Source organism: Pieris rapae, chromosome 11 (assembly GCF_905147795.1).
Source record: "Pieris rapae chromosome 11, ilPieRapa1.1, whole genome shotgun sequence".
Lineage (NCBI taxonomy): Eukaryota > Metazoa > Arthropoda > Insecta > Lepidoptera > Pieridae > Pieris > Pieris rapae.
In genome coordinates this window covers 3,469,585-3,487,976 of record NC_059519.1, presented here as the reverse complement: position 1 = coordinate 3,487,976, position 18,392 = coordinate 3,469,585, and the positions used below count along the sequence as shown (strand labels likewise).

The 18,392-nt window shown below is 37.3% G+C and overlaps 1 protein-coding gene across 3 annotated transcripts in view; it reads left to right on the top strand.

The window, feature by feature from the left end:
- LOC110997410 (mediator of RNA polymerase II transcription subunit 13) overlaps positions 1-18,392 on the top strand; it is a 48,898-nt gene that overhangs the window by 15,301 nt on the left and 15,205 nt on the right. For all 3 annotated transcript variants that reach the window (XM_022265563.2, XM_022265562.2, XM_022265561.2), the window contains exons 3-7: positions 14,571-14,655; positions 16,143-16,226; positions 16,618-16,778; positions 17,091-17,224; positions 17,400-17,543. In XM_022265563.2, coding sequence (XP_022121255.2) covers positions 14,571-14,655; positions 16,143-16,226; positions 16,618-16,778; positions 17,091-17,224; positions 17,400-17,543 — 608 coding nt within the window. The remainder of the gene's footprint in view (positions 1-14,570; positions 14,656-16,142; positions 16,227-16,617; positions 16,779-17,090; positions 17,225-17,399; positions 17,544-18,392) is intronic.

Below are 18,392 nucleotides of genomic sequence, written 5' to 3'. Positions count from 1 at the left end.
TGCTTAACCTTTGTCATTCAATAAAATGCCTGGAACAGAACTCATCGTGTTTCAAGCACGATTTTTATTTACTACACCTATTCCAACTTCCAATACCAAAGATATTTCTAAGTGTTACATAATCAGTAACGGTTCTGTTTCCGTCCTCAAAAAGAATTTTTTACTATTTGAACGCACGACTCTATTGTTAATCACTTCATAAATTGTGTCACAATTCGTAATTTCTATCTGTTTAACCTTTAAATTCTCTGTGACCGCTTAACAATTAGGGGTTCGCCCATATCTCGGCACCTGGTAACCGGCGGGCGTCGGGGGAGGATCGTTTGTGGGGTGGCATGTTCGCGTTTTATTCTACCGCATTTATTTATTATGCACACCGTTTGTCGATAAGCTGTACTTTAAACGCATCAATTAAGCCAATAGTGTCTAGGTAATTTGTGTATAACAAAATATTCACGTTAAATACCCTTTGTTAAATCAACTGGTATATATCCCGCAAAAGGTTTTCTAATCGAGTCCCAAGTGTTTGTTTAAAGGTCACTTTGGGTCAGTCAATCTGTTTGAGTGTGGGTGAGTTTGACCTAATGGATACTGATGATCTACGCCTACCTGTGTAGCTGATTTATATATATATGTAGTACAGTAATATAATAAAATTTCCTACTTCATGTTACGGATTTTACTCGGATGACATGTAAGATCAGGTATCGCGTATGAGATAGCAATAGCGTTATAAATAAGTTTTTACAGAGTTACAAAATTGATGAATTATCAATAATCATGAAAATGCGGAAACAATTTCGAATACTTATAACCTTTATTTACTTGCTGCGATAGTTATCTTTAATATACTTGTAATTATAATCATAAATTTTATTTACATTTTCAAAATATTGCTTTTTACGGGATTACAGGATGACATGACATCTTCGAACGGTTGTTTCGTTAAATTAATTTATTATTACGTCATACAAATATTCTTCGTCATAATGTAATGGGTTTAAGACTTTTTACATATAAACAAGTTAGTTACAATTAAGTTAGTTTAATAAAATTATGACGCGATCTTACACCAGGCAGATTGTTGTACTTAATTCATTTTTACATATGCGGAGTTGCTACACGTTCTAACACTAAATCTGGCTGGTTAACTATAGTACCCAAGTTATTAATGTTAGTTATAAGCTAAATGATAGCTATTTAAGTTAATGATTAAATTTTAATAAGTGGTACGAGGAACATCTTTGCGCAAGTTGGCTAGCATGATAAGCCATTATTGAGATATTATGCGGTATGCCGGCTGTTTGGCGCCCTCGCCATTTATACGCTCCTATTACAATCATATTGCAGTAGGCATCGGTCATCTTTAACAAATATTCTTCTGTAATTGTTGTTTGTATAGGATCTTAAACAGATATAAAGTATTCTTACATTATCTAAAGTATTGGCATTAGTTTCATGCCTGTTACCAGAAATAATCTGTAATACATAAGCACACATTTCATTGACAACAATCGCGTAAGTCTGATGAAATATGAATCATAGCGAAAGTTACTTCACGTTATGATTCTTCAAGTACGAGAAACTTTAGATAACGACGAGTTAATATCGGTCAGAAAGTTGGAGGATAAAAGTTATATCTCATGAACTTGCTGTAAGTGGCTGTAATATCAATAACTGAACCGTGTAAAACTTGGATTATTCGCTACCGCTGGTGTTATCGGAATCTTAAATTGTTATTTATGTCAACAGAATAATTTAATGTTAGTAAAAAAAATTCAAGACTTCGCGAACTTTGAAAGCTAATAAAAGACAAGCGATACTGTAAAAACAGCTACCTCAAAATTCGATGGGTGCTCATAAACGTTTAAACCGCACCGCATTATATGGACGCTTTAAAAATAACGCGGCATCATAACCGCTGTATACATTATACAAACATCGCGATAAATTAGGTGCGAAGTGGCGCGAAGACGGCGATAAGTGGCGCTGTGGCTGGCACACGGCGCTCAGCCGCACGCTGATCGATACCGGTCACATCGCCGTACCCGGTCCCCGCCTGCATGCATCACAATACAATCTTCGCAAGACACCCGACGGCTCTACGGCTTCGCAACTCCGTTTCTTCGATTTTCTAATGTCACATTTAGAATTCATTCGGAACAAACACGCGAACGTGTGACTATCTGTTTCTAATCAAACGAGATACGACACACTCGTGAAATGAAAATTTCCACTTATCTCAACCTTTATCACATTTTTGATACGTGCTGTATTGAGTTAATTGTTTTAAGAATTGTCTCTATTCTTTTGCTAATTATACTTAAAATATATTTTAATTTTAATTATCCAAAGTATTTAATACTTCCTAATAATTTTAACTATAGCTGATTCCTGTTGGTACTATTAACAAAACCGGAATATGTCTAGACAGAGAAACTCAGTCATAATAAGTTAATTAGACGATTAATGTGCGATTCTAGCTCGTGGGAGATCTACAACATATTGCGTAATTTGACTGACTCGTCGCTGACAGCTGAAAATGTTTAACAAAAGTATTTGAAACAGTGGGTTTTACTTTCTGATCTCTAGAGGTTGGTAACAACTGGTTTGATAACCCGTTTCACCAGGTTTGCCCGCGGTCAGTGCGACACCTGATCCTTACTGCACATGTCCTGTATACGAAATCGTTATGTAGATTGTAGACGCATGCCCTTCGCTGACTTCGGGGCCCCGACACTTCACATTCCGTGACGAACCTCGGGACCAACGGTCGACATGAAATAATGACCGCCTGTGGTGTTTTTTTCAAATAAAACGATGCCATTTTGATTTGAGATACGATTGCAAATTAAACGTTTCGATTTCTTAGTATTCTTGAAACGCGGCAATGATTTAAATTGCCAGATTCTTTATGCGCATGTGCCTATCATTCGCCCAAATTCCTACAAAGAACCCCTTTCCGTCGGTGTATCAATCCCCTTCCCTTGCATTGTTAAGAAATGCAATGTCTACGTATCAGACACTTTCGGGTGTTGTGAAATGTGGTAACTAATACCTACGGATGTAATGCCGTGTCAAATTTTAGACTACTGAAATATTCAATGGCAGCTATTGGTTGCCAGGCTGCGCAGTCGTTGACCCACACCCAGCTCACTCCACAACCAATCCATGTTACATACGCCCTCTCCAGTTTGTGCACTCCTAAATTAAACGTACTGTCTTTAAACAGCATTCTGTAAATGTTTGAAAGTTGTTTCTGCTTTATCGACATCAACAATTTGATTATCTAAATATCTCACGTCCAGCCAAAGGAAATGTTATTTGTTAGTCACGAATTAAATATAAATACTTAGCTATTATTTTTAAACAGCAAATTCCTATTAGTTTGACATAGACCATATTATTATAGACCAGTGCCAATAATTTTTGAAACCAAAAAAAATTACAGTAGGATGAAACCCATTAGAAATGCAGGGGAATATGATAAAAATGACAGGAAAAATAAATTACGGTCGATCCGAGTTCGGGAAGTGGGAGGGGGGTGGCTTTTAAGGGGGAAAAATTGTTAATCTTGATTTCCGGCGAAACTACCAGTCCTATGGAAAAAAGTTGAATGGCAACGTTGTAGGTCATAAAAAGATCTACAACTTTTGTATTTACAATTTTTTCACATAACCTCAAAATTTAGGTGAAAAATTCAAAAAACCATGTTTTTGGTTTTTTATTTATATCTTTTTTTAAAAGTTTTTTTTTTTCTACGAAATTTGGTGAAAACTTACCTTATTATGTCCCAAATATACTGTAATTTATTTGATTAAAAATATTTATTTTTTCGCCTCATTTTAACTTAATATCAAAAAATCACCCTAATTTTCAATCGAAAATTCTGACGTCAAAATTTCAGCTTTTTTCAAAAAGTTTTGGGGCTTTTTGTTCGTTGAAATGTCTACTTTCTGATGGTGTAAAAAAAAAATTACATTACTATAGGAAATATTATTAGAAAATGCAAAACATTGAAAAAACCTCAAATTCGAAAATTTTCTTTTAATTGTTTACAATTGTGAGGTATTTATTAAAATTTACACTTTAATTACTCAAAAAACGTAAGATTTCATGCTTCATTGATAAACGAAAAATTTGCTAATTAAAATATACTTCTATAATTAACAAACAAATAAGTTAATAAAGTTAATATTTAATAATACATATACAATATTTTGAAAAAGTTGTAGAATCTTCTGTAAATAATATTTGTAGATGCCTATTTATTGCTGTTTTAAGATAATTTATATACCTGAGTGACCTTCGGTGAATTTTAGCCCAGTGTAAGTTATTTCATTGAGAAGTGGGGATGGACCTAGGAGGGTCTGGGCCTTACTGCTACCTGCTATTTCGTAGCAGCTGTAAAAACCGTTAGCCAGTATTCGAGATACAGAGTAGTGTACAACATCGTTTTTAAAAATACACCTGCAGGCTGAGTTACTCTAAGTGATTTGTGAGAAATTTACTTTATTCAAAGAAAAATTCAAAATTCACCGAAGGTCACTCAGGTATATAAATTATCTTAAAACAGCAGTAAATAGGCATCTACAAATATTATTTACAGAAGATTCTACAACTTTTTCAAAATATTGTAGATGTCTTATTAAATATTAACTTTATTAACTTATTTGCTTGTTAATTATAGAAGTATATTTTAATTTGCAATTTTTTCGTTTATCAATGAAGCATGAAATCTTACGTTTTTTGAGTAATTAAAGTGTAAATTTTAATAAATACCTCAAAATTGTACATAATTAAAAGAAAATTTTCGAATTTGAGATTTTTTCAATTTTTTGCATTTTCTAATAATATTTCCTATAGTAATGTAATTTTTTTTTTACACCATCAGAAAGTAGACATTTCAACGAACAAAAAGCCCCAAAACTTTTTGAAAAAAGCTGAAATTTTGACGTCAGAATTTTCGATTGAAAATTAGGGTGATTTTTTGATATTAAGTTAAAATGAGGCGAAAAAATAAATATTTTTAATCAAATAAATTACAGTATATTTGGGACATAATAAGGTAAGTTTTCACCAAATTTCGTAGAAAAAAAAAAACTTTTAAAAAAAGATATAAATAAAAAACCAAAAACATGGTTTTTTGAATTTTTCACCTAAATTTTGAGGTTATGTGAAAAAATTGTAAATACAAAAGTTGTAGATCTTTTTATGACCTACAACGTTGCCATTCAACTTTTTTCCATAGGACTGGTAGTTTCGCCGGAAATCAAGATTAACAATTTTTCCCCCTTAAAAGCCACCCCCCTCCCACTTCCCGAACTCGGATCGACCGTAATTTATTTTTCCTGTCATTTTTATCATATTCCCCTGCATTTCTAATGGGTTTCATCCTACTGTAATTTTTTTTCTGTTTTTACCATTTTTGAAGGCTTCGGCACTGGTCTATTATCTAATACAAACATTATCTCACCGTAGACAATCCGTATGAGAAAAGATAACGTCTTCCGTTGAACGTTGTCACTGGAAATATGATAAATTTAACTGCCCTCATAATTATTTAAAACATATTAAAAGTTAAACAAGTCTTAGCGTTAATAACTTTTATATAACAACAGCCCTATTTTAAAATTAATATTGTTACGAGCTAGGGGATCGGATGGAAAACGCCGTCGAATTATTCAAGGGTTTATTTCAATAAAATCTATGAGGAATTCGTTTACACTAATATCTTGAAATTACGCACAGAAAAGCACTAATAACACACACAATGAAACACTGTCACTAATCACTTAAATCACTCAGTACTTTATCACTGGTATCACTTAAACGCACTTTTTCTCTTCGCTGTTTATCGCTTGGAATCGCATTCAAAACTGAACTGAGTGGTCGCGTTTTGGCTCGCTTATATATCCCTGGGAAGAATCTCGAACGATGTTTCCGATGTTTACGAGAACTTTCTAGGCGGGAGCGCTACTGAGTAGCGATCGCCTTATTCTAGAACGCGCGTACTTGCTATCTCTTTCGCACACTGCTACGTGCTCGTCGTACGGCGTTCTAGAGTTCTCGGTCTAGCTTCGAGAAGGTTCTTATCTTTCCTCTCTTTCGTGTATCAAACAATGCTTCTCCCACACCTAGAGAATTCGTTCTAGAATATTCCTTCTTCAAAGGGGTATAACCAGGCCTGAAAACGCCTGAAAACGGGTCTGCTGAAAAGTGTACCATTCATCTATACGTGTTCTGAAACCGACTGAAAAAATGTTTCAGCCTCCTGAAAACTACGGCAACATTATGTAAATTTTGATTTTCTAATATGTGATTGACCCTCTCCTGAAACGGTCATAAATCATATTTCAGCCTGCTGAAAAGTTCTCTAAGTAGTGGAAAAATCTAAAAACATTGCAGTTGACCCGTCTTCGTAACACTACCCTCTCCTTAGACATGCTCGTCCCGAGCATCATCACTTCCTTTCATCATTATCCTTTTCCCTCGCGACCGAGTCTGCGAATCCTTATCGCCTGCACAAGCTTTACATTTCTTGATCCAGTCTTCTAAATCTTCACGATAATTAATCCAGTAAAATATTTCTTTAACCTTCCTAAGAGTCCCTTTTACTCCTAAATGTCCACTAGATAACTCAATATGACACATTTCTAGTATGTCGCGAACCTTGGATCTTGGCACCACTAACTGCAAATGATCGCCTTGAGCATTTTTCAATTTGCGACATAACACTCCATTATGTAGAACTAAACTGTCCCATTCAGCCCAGTAACTCTTAGTAGTGTTACTTGTACATGCAACTTCACTCCATTGTGGCTTGACAGCTGAAGATTTCATCCAATCCAGAATTGGTTTAATGTCACAATCCTCTTGCTGTGCTATCTGCATCAATCTACCACCGAAATCTGAACGAATGGTATCTGCTCTAAGCATCCTCGCGTGACCATCCCTTCCGTTCTGTTTGGTGACTTTTTCACTTGGCCTTTGAGACGCATCATCTGAACTCCTTATTAGCTCTCTTTCATGGATCGATAACATATCAGAAAATTTCTTTAATTGTTCCTCTGTCTTTGATAGGTGTATTGACAAGGCTTCCTCATAGTTATCCGGAAATGTTCGAACTGCGTTCCACTCTTGTTGCTTACTGGCCTGTCCGTCCACATCGATTACTCTACAGACGTCATAACCACAATTTGAAGAGTTGCCTTTTAAGGAGACTTCCTGTTCTCCGCACTTGAAGATCCCTTTTTCCAGATCTATCTTACATTTGTAAAACTTCATAAAGTCTAACCCGATTATACAGTCATCTACTATGTCAGCAAGAACAACCTTGTGTCTGTAAAAACGTTCACCAATCTTGAAGGTCGCGATACCTTCTCCCCGATCGGCTATGCGTTGACCTGTAGCTGTAACAAGATGTGCAATTCCTCTAGAAGGGCTTCTAGAAAATGTCTTCAGAAGTTGGTGTCTGATTACTGTTCGTGAAGCTCCAGTATCAAGTGTCACATCACACTTAGTTCCATTGACTTCTCCGTTGATGACTAAGGTATTTCCACGTCTAGCCTTTACATCGCCTCGAAAGTCTTTCTTAGGGCACGAAAACCTCATGTGCCCTACTTCCCCACAGATGTAACAGGTTGGCCCACGTTGACCAGTAGCTCTTTCCGTGATAGCCCTAATGCGGTAAGGTCGAGGATCTTTCTGAATTGCCTCTACCTCCAACGCATGGGCTAGAGCGTCCTTCAGGTTCTTGTGGTGACCAAGGTTCACTCTCAGCCTCACTTCACGATCTCTTATTCCATCTATGAAAGTTTGAACCAGCATCTTGTCTGCAACGTCTGGTGAGGATGCGTAGGCTTTCCTAACCAGCGTCTCTATTTCTACTCCCCATTTTTGCAAGCTTTCATTTGATTGCTGTATCCTATCCTTTAATTGAGCCCTGTAGACTGGCTCTAAATGTGAGTCTCCATAACGTAACTCCAAGGCATCCAGCAGTTGCTTCAACGTCACTTTACCTGTCTTGGTATCTAGTATGGTGAGGGCTTCATCTCGCAGTCCCATAATAAGGGCGGTGACAGCTTGATCGTCATTCCACCCGTTTGACTCTACTACAGTCTCAAACTGTACCTTGTACGCGCCCCAAGAAGATTTACCATCAAAGGGAGGCACTTTTAGATTTGCAGATGGTGCTACAGACGTTACGACACCCGTGGTCTTCAAGCACTGCATTTCATGTTCCAATCCGAGAATCCGTTTGTCCTGTTTCGCTAGCTTGCTATCCACGTCAGATTCCAAATTTTCAATTTTTTTATCAACTTCTTGTTTCAGATCTCCTAATTTTTCCTCTATACGACGAGCCTGTTCTTCCATCAAACGACGTGTCTGAGCCTGTTCTTCAACCATTTGGCGTGCCTGTTCTTCTTGACGGCGAGCCTGTTCCTCTTGACGGCGAGCCTGTTCCTCTTGACGGCGAGCCTGTTCCTCCATCAAGCGCCGAACTTGTTCTTCCTGATGACGGGCCTGTTCCTCTTGACGTCGTGCCTGTTCCTCTTGTCGTGCCTGTTCTTCCATCATTTGTCGCAGAGCAAGGAGGATGTTAGCATCGTTGCTTTCGCCTATCCCGCGGTTCGCATCGAAACTCTGTCTCCGGGCGGCGTCGCGTGCTGCTTGTGCCCTGGTCTGCACTCCCTCCGCAGCTGAAGACTCTGTTACAAACTCCTCTTGACTCTCCCTTGGAGTAATTGGCACTTTTCTATCCCACTTCTGACACCAAAATGTTACGAGCTAGGGGATCGGATAGAAAACGCCGTCGAATTATTCAAGGGTTTATTTCAATAAAATCTATGAGGAATTCGTTTACACTAATATCTTGAAATTACGCACAGAAAAGCACTAATAACACACACAATGAAACACTGTCACTAATCACTTAAATCACTCAGTACTTTATCACTGGTATCACTTAAACGCACTTTTTCTCTTCGCTGTTTATCGCTTGGAATCGCATTCAAAACTGAACTGAGTGGTCGCGTTTTGGCTCGCTTATATATCCCTGGGAAGAATCTCGAACGATGTTTCCGATGTTTACGAGAACTTTCTAGGCGGGAGCGCTACTGAGTAGCGATCGCCTTATTCTAGAACGCGCGTACTTGCTATCTCTTTCGCACACTGCTACGTGCTCGTCGTACGGCGTTCTAGAGTTCTCGGTCTAGCTTCGAGAAGGTTCTTATCTTTCCTCTCTTTCGTGTATCAAACAATGCTTCTCCCACACCTAGAGAATTCGTTCTAGAATATTCCTTCTTCAAAGGGGTATAACCAGGCCTGAAAACGGGTCTGCTGAAAAGTGTACCATTCATCTATACGTGTTCTGAAACCGACTGAAAAAATGTTTCAGCCTCCTGAAAACTACGGCAACATTATGTAAATTTTGATTTTCTAATATGTGATTGACCCTCTCCTGAAACGGTCATAAATCATATTTCAGCCTGCTGAAAAGTTCTCTAAGTAGTGGAAAAATCTAAAAACATTGCAGTTGACCCGTCTTCGTAACAATATGTTCAAAATTCACATATAGATACTAAAGTTGCTTGTAAATGAGCCTGAATACTAAAATTGGTTTTGTAGTGATAACAGAATACACGGTGATTTGTAATCAATAGTTTCGCTTGGGTTAAAACGTTAAGAGAGTGTAGAGAGGAGCCGTTAACTTATTAATTAGAAGGTAGGGCTTGAGAATGTGTGGGTTGAATGCGCGCGCGCAAACCGCGCTATTATTGTGAGAATGTACTTGAGACTAAGCGTAAGGAACGCATACCAATCCCAACGCATTAAGTTGAATTGTATTAAACTTTACCATTGGTTAATAATAATTATGATTTTTATACATCATTTTTCACTTGACCTTATAGGTTATATACATTTATAAAATCTGTAACACTATACTGTATATTGTGTTTAATTCATAAAATAATATATTAATATAGTTTAATTATTTTTTAACGTAATTTGATTTTTATTCGAGAAAAATGATTGTCCTTCTTCGTCAATTGATTAGGTGTAACTGTATAAAATTAAAATTTACTCACAGAGCCTAGTTAAAACTTTGTAGTACGATCTCGTACCGTGGGAAAGGTGTCGGTCTCTGCGCCGGCGCAGGCTTGTAGTTAACGGTGCTACTGTGGACGCAGATGGTAACTTTTATCTTCTACTATTGAAGATTGTAGTTCGTTTGTTTGCGACTTGTTTTCTATTGAAGTTAATTGAATTGATTTTTATATCAGTTTTCTAAAACAATGAAACTTCGATCGAATGTTATGTAATCGTAATGCAAATGTTGTCGTAAGCGATCCCCTTCCGCGAGGTTGTTGAACGTTAACTGCGTTTGTGTTCGGTGTTTTATTAATAAAAGCTTTACAGTGACGTGTATCGGCCGCCCGCCCGATTGGGCTATTTATTGATGCGCACGCGCAACACTGATCGACTGGTTATCGATCGCTGCATGGTATTCAAAATCTATATACCTACTTTTAGCGTTAGATTTTACCTCTAATGTTTTGTAACATAACGAAAACATTACACAAAACAAAAGAAAATGTTTGACAAATTTAATCTCTGTGGTTTTTTATCACACGACCAAACCGCAGATAGTGACATTATTATTATTAATAAATAAAAAAAGACTAGGCTTGGCAAGTTTAACTATGTCTTATGCTAGTATAATACATTCGATGACGATATAGCGGTACATCCTGTTACCATTACCGACGACCGCCACCGACCACCGTACCGTTACTGCCTTGATAGGCTATTTCACACTGTTCTGTTATGCGGCACTATTATTAATAAGTTAATTTGGTGCAAATTTAAATATGTATACCAAAGTAATTGTATGAACTTCATAATCATTTTTTTTAAAACGTTTTATATACCATTAATTCCATTGTTTGCCTTATGAATAAGAATATAAAGCTTGTGGAAAAAAGAAAGTCTATGAAAAGTCAGGTTAGCCTAAGACTAGTTTATCGGAAGGTGGTTGATGAGGTTCACATAATGATTAGGTGCGGTGTAGAAACAAAGCGAAGGGTGGGCCGGTAAACAGCTGCGTGACTCGGGCCGCGCAGATGGCTCGACCTCGCCGCCTGCCCACTCCGAGACATAACCTCCATCACGACACCATACGTGTCGCAACTCAAACCTATCCTTTACCGTTTCTGTAGTTCAATAAACTGTTAACTTTGTAAGTCTCTATAAGTATCATATCATTTATCAGTACTGTAAGCTTTACTTTTTGTAATTTTGTTCCTATAATTCAAAAATCTTTGATGTCCCTTAGCTGCACATAAAAATACTCTTGTAATTAAGACGTATAAGAAAAGTAAAGAAAGTTATCAACGGGGTAGGGCATTTCGCCCGCATCGGGTTGTTCGCGGGCGGTCCGTGACGTCGTCGGAGAGACGCGAGCGTGACGTCACGTGCACGTGGGCGTGTGCAAGCGAGACGGGCTTAGGGCCGCCAGAGGGACGAGGCCGGCCCTCTGCGGAGGGCGCGCGCGAATTGACAGATTTCTACACGCTCGATACCATCTTGAATCGCATTACCACCCGTTCGCCACGGCATGTAATACCAGTTCAATATCATTCTAGTATAGGTTATGAAATATTCAATATTTTATGAAAGGCTTTATTTAAATTGTATGACTTAATAAATACTGTATTGCAGTACAGTGATAAATGACACCATTGTACACAGTTTAAGCGGTTTCGCCGTGATAAGCTGATGTTTGGAAGCCTCCGGTAGGCGGCATGAGGTAAACAAAACGCGTTTGGATTGTGAGCCCGTAAGCGACGTTGCCTCACCGCGGCTAGCTTTATACAAGTAGCTGTCACGCGCTGTTTACTAGTTTTCTCTATCTTCATGATTCTTTTGATCTCAAAACAATTGTTTAGTAAGCTAAGTAGGGTTTGTCTAATAATCGCATTTAGGTGTGTTAATAAGTAGATATATTTTAGAGTACAAAATACATCGTTTTATTTCCAAAGCACCTCCTACGATGAATAGAGATATATTTTGTAATAGATTTTGCGCTTAGCAAAAAGATGCCTTCAACAGGTATCGAATAAGGGGGGGCGATTGGGGTGGTTTAACGGAGTTTTGCCGAGTGCTGCAGTGTGGGCGGATCTGAATATTGGCGACGCAAATTGATGTATCCACCTTGTATTGGTAGAATGCACGATCTAACTTTTACTTCCAATACATATATATCAATTTCAGATATATAACTTTCCGACGACGAACGACGGACGAATATTTAACAATGGTTCAATTCAAACAGACAGTTAATGCTTAATAGCGTATAGTAATGTAAAATTATATTATTAACTGTGCAAAATTTTAAAAAATAATATCAGTAAAATTATATAAAATCGATTTTGTTTGGCATTTTTAGGATACTTTTCGTAAACATATTTTGTCTCATTTCCTTAGTAATATTTTTTTTCTCTTAAAACTTGTATTTATGTCTGCAATTTAATACCCCACATAATCGTGTAAGCTTAGTAGCCTATCCAAACCCCCTTTTTATATGTCTATTTAATTGTATTTCTTTTCTGGCCACAAACAATGTGACAAGGAGATTATTAAATGGTCCGTGTTACTATAGACTCCCTTTTCATTAAATACTGACATTTTGTAACCTAATTTAGGGTATTGGTGTCTGGTCATAATTGTTCGTCGGTTGTAACAAGCAGCGCGGCGGCGCGCATCTGTCCCGCTATCGATCCCGCCGCTAGGTGGTTCCCACCGCCACAACACCGATAGAGCACAACTATTCGACCTTGAACCTTTGACAATCCTTATAATTGCATGACAATGCAACTAATCACTGTCATTCATCTGTCACTAACATTTTTAAGCCATTTTCTGTGTATGATTCGAGACAATCAGCGCTCAAATGACGTGGTCCGCACTAGGTTGCAACTCCCAAGAGGGACGATCTAATATTTTAAAGGTAGTCAAATGTAGGTCAATGGTTGTAATGTATGTTTGGGAATACCTGTTTCTAGAATCGGTAGATCGATAGTAACTGAACTTATCGCACCGAGTCGTGACTGGCCAAGAGTCAAGACTAACTGATGGCGTAGGTACAGTTCTAAACGTTCGCTTTAATAGCCTTGGGAAGCAATGGGCCGAATAGGCGATGCTGTAATTATTGCAGCGGCACACTCATGTAGGATAAATTCCTCATGACTAAAACGTGTTTTGTACAACTACCGTGTAACAGCTATACCAGTTTATTAGAACACGGATTGTGGTATGAAGTCTTTCGGCATTATTCAAATAGTATTAGAAAACATATTAAAATCCTATAGTTGTATGTATTTTTAATATTTATTAATAACCTAAGTCTGCCATTAACACAAACTAAATAAATCTAATATTTAGCTAAATGACCAATAATTAAAACATGAAATGTGTCAACTAATACGAAATAGATACTGGAAAAACTAGTTCAGTGACTAGAGATGGCGCGCAGTGTGCACACCTGGAGCGCGAATGTCAAGGCTGCGCGCGCGCTTGGAACTGCTCCAGCTGTGTTCACGCAGAAAATACTATTACATTATAAGTTACGCCTATTTCCACCATTAATCACCATACAAAAACTATAATAAACCCTTTATAAACTAATTATTAAAACCATAACAAAAACCAATAAATTCATAAAAGAGTATTGTTTACAAAATCTAAACGTTCTGTGCATAATGTTTAACAATTTCTTAAGGACTTGTAATAAAAATATTTCCATATTCGTAACCTTATTAAAAGGTTAGTAAGGTTGAAAATTAGATATTAATTAGGAGTGAGCAAGTAGCGGTCGCTGACGTTCGCATGTGTGTCGCGCGACAAACACAAGCACGTGCGATCGGGCGTCTGACGTCACAGGGGTCGCCCCCGCTCCGCCTCTTAGAGAGAGAGAGATAGGAGATCTAAGCGCGGCAACGGCGCACGGCCCGTTTGTTTTCGCATGGAACGCCAGTGATAGTTGGTGATAGGCCGGTTTATCTCACAAATAAGAATGCAACAACACCGTGATGCATTTCTCAACTGCAATACGGCCTTATATGCAGTTGCAATATTTACTATATATAAATGTGTTTGTATTTATTTGAATGCAGTGGAAATTGACTCACAATCAATAGACAATACACAGATGACACGAATAACAAAAGTAATAGTTAACCAACAACAGCAGCGATTTACATTTTAAAAATAGAACACGTACATCATATATTAGTAAATACTAAATAAGAAAGCTATTTATATCTATTTAATTAATTTTACTTTAGTTGATATACTATAATCAGTTATAATAAGTTGCGTGTCTAAAAAATACACGTGTGCATATACAACGCCTAGGTATATCATTCAATTATTCGATATCTGATGGATATCTGATAACATTTGTTTTGCGATTAGCCTGGGTCAATGCCGTAGCTTTTACTCGAGGTTAACAATAATTTATTCTGTTACTGGAATATAGATTTTATAACATTTTGTTTTTGTTTCAGAGGGTGACCAGGGTTCCTGGGAAAGTGGACTATCGTACGAGTGTCGGTCTCTTCTATTCAAAGCTCTCCATAATCTCATTGAAAGGTACTTATAAAACTTGTTTATATCCACGATCAAACAAAACTCTTGTGTGTCGCCGAAATCGATAGTGTACAAGCGAGCGGAAGTTCGTGAGTTTTTAATTTTAAGTCAAAGCCGTATTAATACATGTGACGTGACATACTTGTAGGCAATGGTAATTTTTTTAAAAAGGTCAAACGCATCTCAGCGTCATATTAATGAGTATTTCAATATTTGCGATACCGATAATAGCTAATACGATTAACATATATTTTTAAATAGCCATTTATAGCTTGTTAACATAGTTTGTATGGAAATTTAACATCGGTTAGTTAATCTACATGTAATTCAGATTGCAATCGATAATGATCATACATTGTGTTCGTACGTAACGCTTCGTGCAAATGCACCTGGCGCGGCGTGGGGCGGCGCGGGCGCAACGCTCCGCCTCATTGTTACGAAGGTCGTTGCATCGAGACGTTCTAAACGCTTTTTTGCCAAAACACCGTTTTAAGCCACAGATTAGACCAAAAGCGAAAGTATTCGCTGCTATACTTATTACTTGTGATTAATGACCTCTCCGATAGGTTTACGACACGGCCCATCTAACGATGCACGAGTGGTCCGTTGGATTTGAAATAAAATCGGCAACTGCGCGGACGTTTTTATTGCTCCTCAAGGTCATCGTTTGTAGCCTGTTTGTAAACGAAGATAATAAGGCTCGTTTTAAGTAGTTGGAGCGGTTTTGAACATCCCGGGCCGGTGCGCGGTGGAATCCGTGATATGAACGAAATCCAGACGAGTCGTTGACCCCGGCTGCGGCACGTCAAAGTAACAATGCGTGCGTCGAGACGTACTTATCGCGACGACAGTGTATGCTTTAAAGGAAGCACACTCCGCTTTTTCCCACTTAATAATTTTATACCCAATAATTACCTCACGCGCTCACTTCAATGGGTCGGTGAAACGAGACATCTTTTTATAATTTTGGATATCGCTACCGTTTAAAAGATATCTCGAACGCGACATGTTATGATTATTATGGCCAATATCATGAGTAATAATGCTAATGATCGTGTTTTTGATGTGTGATTGTTCAATCGTTCTTCTACATAAAGCAAATGTTTTATGATATGACACTACATGAGCGAACTATTCAACGATGTTGAAGACAAAGAGTTTTGTTACGGCCGCATATCGATCAAGGTGCGCAATCACAAGTTGCAACACACACATCTACATAAAAATATAGCTCCTATTGCGCGTAGATTAAGTACAGACGTCGCATACTTTATGATAGAACCTGACGATAGGTGACATTGATTGGTTAAGTCGTATAATCATTATCTACTCAAGTAGGTATTTAAACGTATATCGACACTGGTTTTGCAATTGTAAAGATTATCGCTTTTGTACGTGTTTGTTTATAAAAATATTGATAGCGATTTCAACATGTAAAGCTTTTAGTAAATATGATATAATCTCATTTATATTGTTATTTAATTTTTCAGATGTTTGCTATCGCGGGACTTTGTGAGGCTTGGAAAGTGGTTTGTGCAACCGTACGATGGAGACGAAGAGGACGTTGGCAAAAGGTACTACTATCCAAACGTGTCGAAAATAAATTACTTTAATTGTTATGTTACAAATTTAATAAAGTATGGAAGTTATATTTGAAGCAATTGTTTTAATGGGTTGTTTTCAAATACACGAACGTGACACTTCCCAAAGAAACATGGAGATTTCTGTGTTGCACTTGTTAAGTAAAGAGTGTAACTTCGTTCCTCTTCACACACTTTATTAAGATATAAACAGTATGGCCTTATAATGCCGTTTTAGCATATATTAATTAGTAATTCAGACTAAACAAATTACCAAGTAAATAGTGTAAACTCGATGTTTTTATTACTTATTTTTTAAATGAAGTAAATAAAGTTCAAGTTTTGGTCCTTCGATCCGGCTAACTTTTACAATCCTCACTCGCAGCCCGTGGCACCTGTCATTCTCGTTCGCGTTCTTTCTGCACGGCGAGAGTACTGTGTGCGCGTCAGTTGATGTTCGCCAGCATCCGCCAGTTCGTACGCTCACGGCTAAGAGGCTTGCGCGGTTGCACGCACCGCCCGCTCATTCACCAAAGGATAACAAGGGTGAGATATTCTTAAGTAAAACCTTTGTATCTGTTTTCGTATATAAAATGAAATGTACTCCACATATCGCAATTAACACAATCCAGTAAATCTATTATAGATTTACTGATGATATTTCTGCTTATCTACATTTGATTAATCTAGTGTATGTCCTGTATCAATAGCGAAAAATTCGATTTTTTTTTATAAGTTTGTTCGTAATCCTGTAACAATCTTGCACACACTGGTCATGTTATATTTACAAAGCTCAGAATTTACAAATCTATTTTTTAAATATTATAAATAATCATACCCATATGTATAATATCGCAGTGATCCTGGCGCCATTCGGACTGGAAGGCCGCGTGACGGGCAGGGAGTGGACCGACTCAGATCCCGCTACTGCCCGTTTGCTCGACGCCTGGAGGCATCTCTATCCTTTGGAGCAAGCTACAGCTGCTGTAGAGGTAAGAGGGTGCTATAGTTTTACTCTACAACAATCTTGAAACTGAAGATGCAGCTGATTTGTACTCATTTTTGCAGTTTTCTTTAGTTTTTTCAATTTAATCAATTTTTTTGTTATTTTTACTCTAAATATTTAGTTTAAATATGGTGCTTTATGAATTTTTATAATGGTCGCAGGTGGAATGTGGCGGCGTGCGCATGCGTTACCCGGTTCCGTACGTGCTCGTGACGGAGATGGAAGCGCATCCGGGTACGCCCCCACCCGCAGCGGAGCTTGCTGCACGCACACTTCGCTCGCTCACTACGCCTATAGCCCATCAGGTACATATGACATAATATACTACGAACATAAATCTTTAATTTAGGTAAGACTAGTATATTTAAGTATATAAAAATTCAAATACGAATCATTAAGAAACCTAGTCTCACTATAATAAAAATAAAATTAATGTATGTTTTTTTTTAATATTACTAGATATATATTGAATACATATTGTAAAAACACTACCGAATTAAAACGTGTTGCATTATCACAAGGTAAACTCGTGATTGTTGATATTAACTCGAAATAGGGTTACAGTAGTTCTCCGAACAATTAGCGACAGCGGAAACCTTAACAGCGTCCTCGTATTTATAATTTACAAAATTGCATTTCCAATAATATCAATCATGGTAAATTTTAAAAAGCAGTGGGTTTTAGTACCATTATTACATTGTAAATTAATTAATTCATTCTTAGAGAAGAAAATCAACCCCAGACAGTGATAGTATATTTAATAATGCTTTTGTTTAATTGATAGCGAACTGTGCCTTTATTAATTAACATAGCCTTTAGGCGTGACAGATGATTGTGTCATGGAATTACACAGCGGAAATAGTATTGCAAAAAATAATCTAATTGATATTCTCGCAGATCCTTATACAACATATGTTAACGAACTAACAACGTGGAAGTTGGAAACAAAGCTTTTTATTAAGATATTAGAAGTTTTGAGTATACTTCCTACATTAAATAAAGATACTAAAAAAATTACAAATCGAAGTCTCAGTTTGCATAATCGTAGGTCTTTGACAATATCATTACGATTGATTTATTAGTGTTACAATTAAATAGTTAGACAAAACTAATTGGTCCTAATCATACTCCTCCTTCTCCGTTATTTATATAAT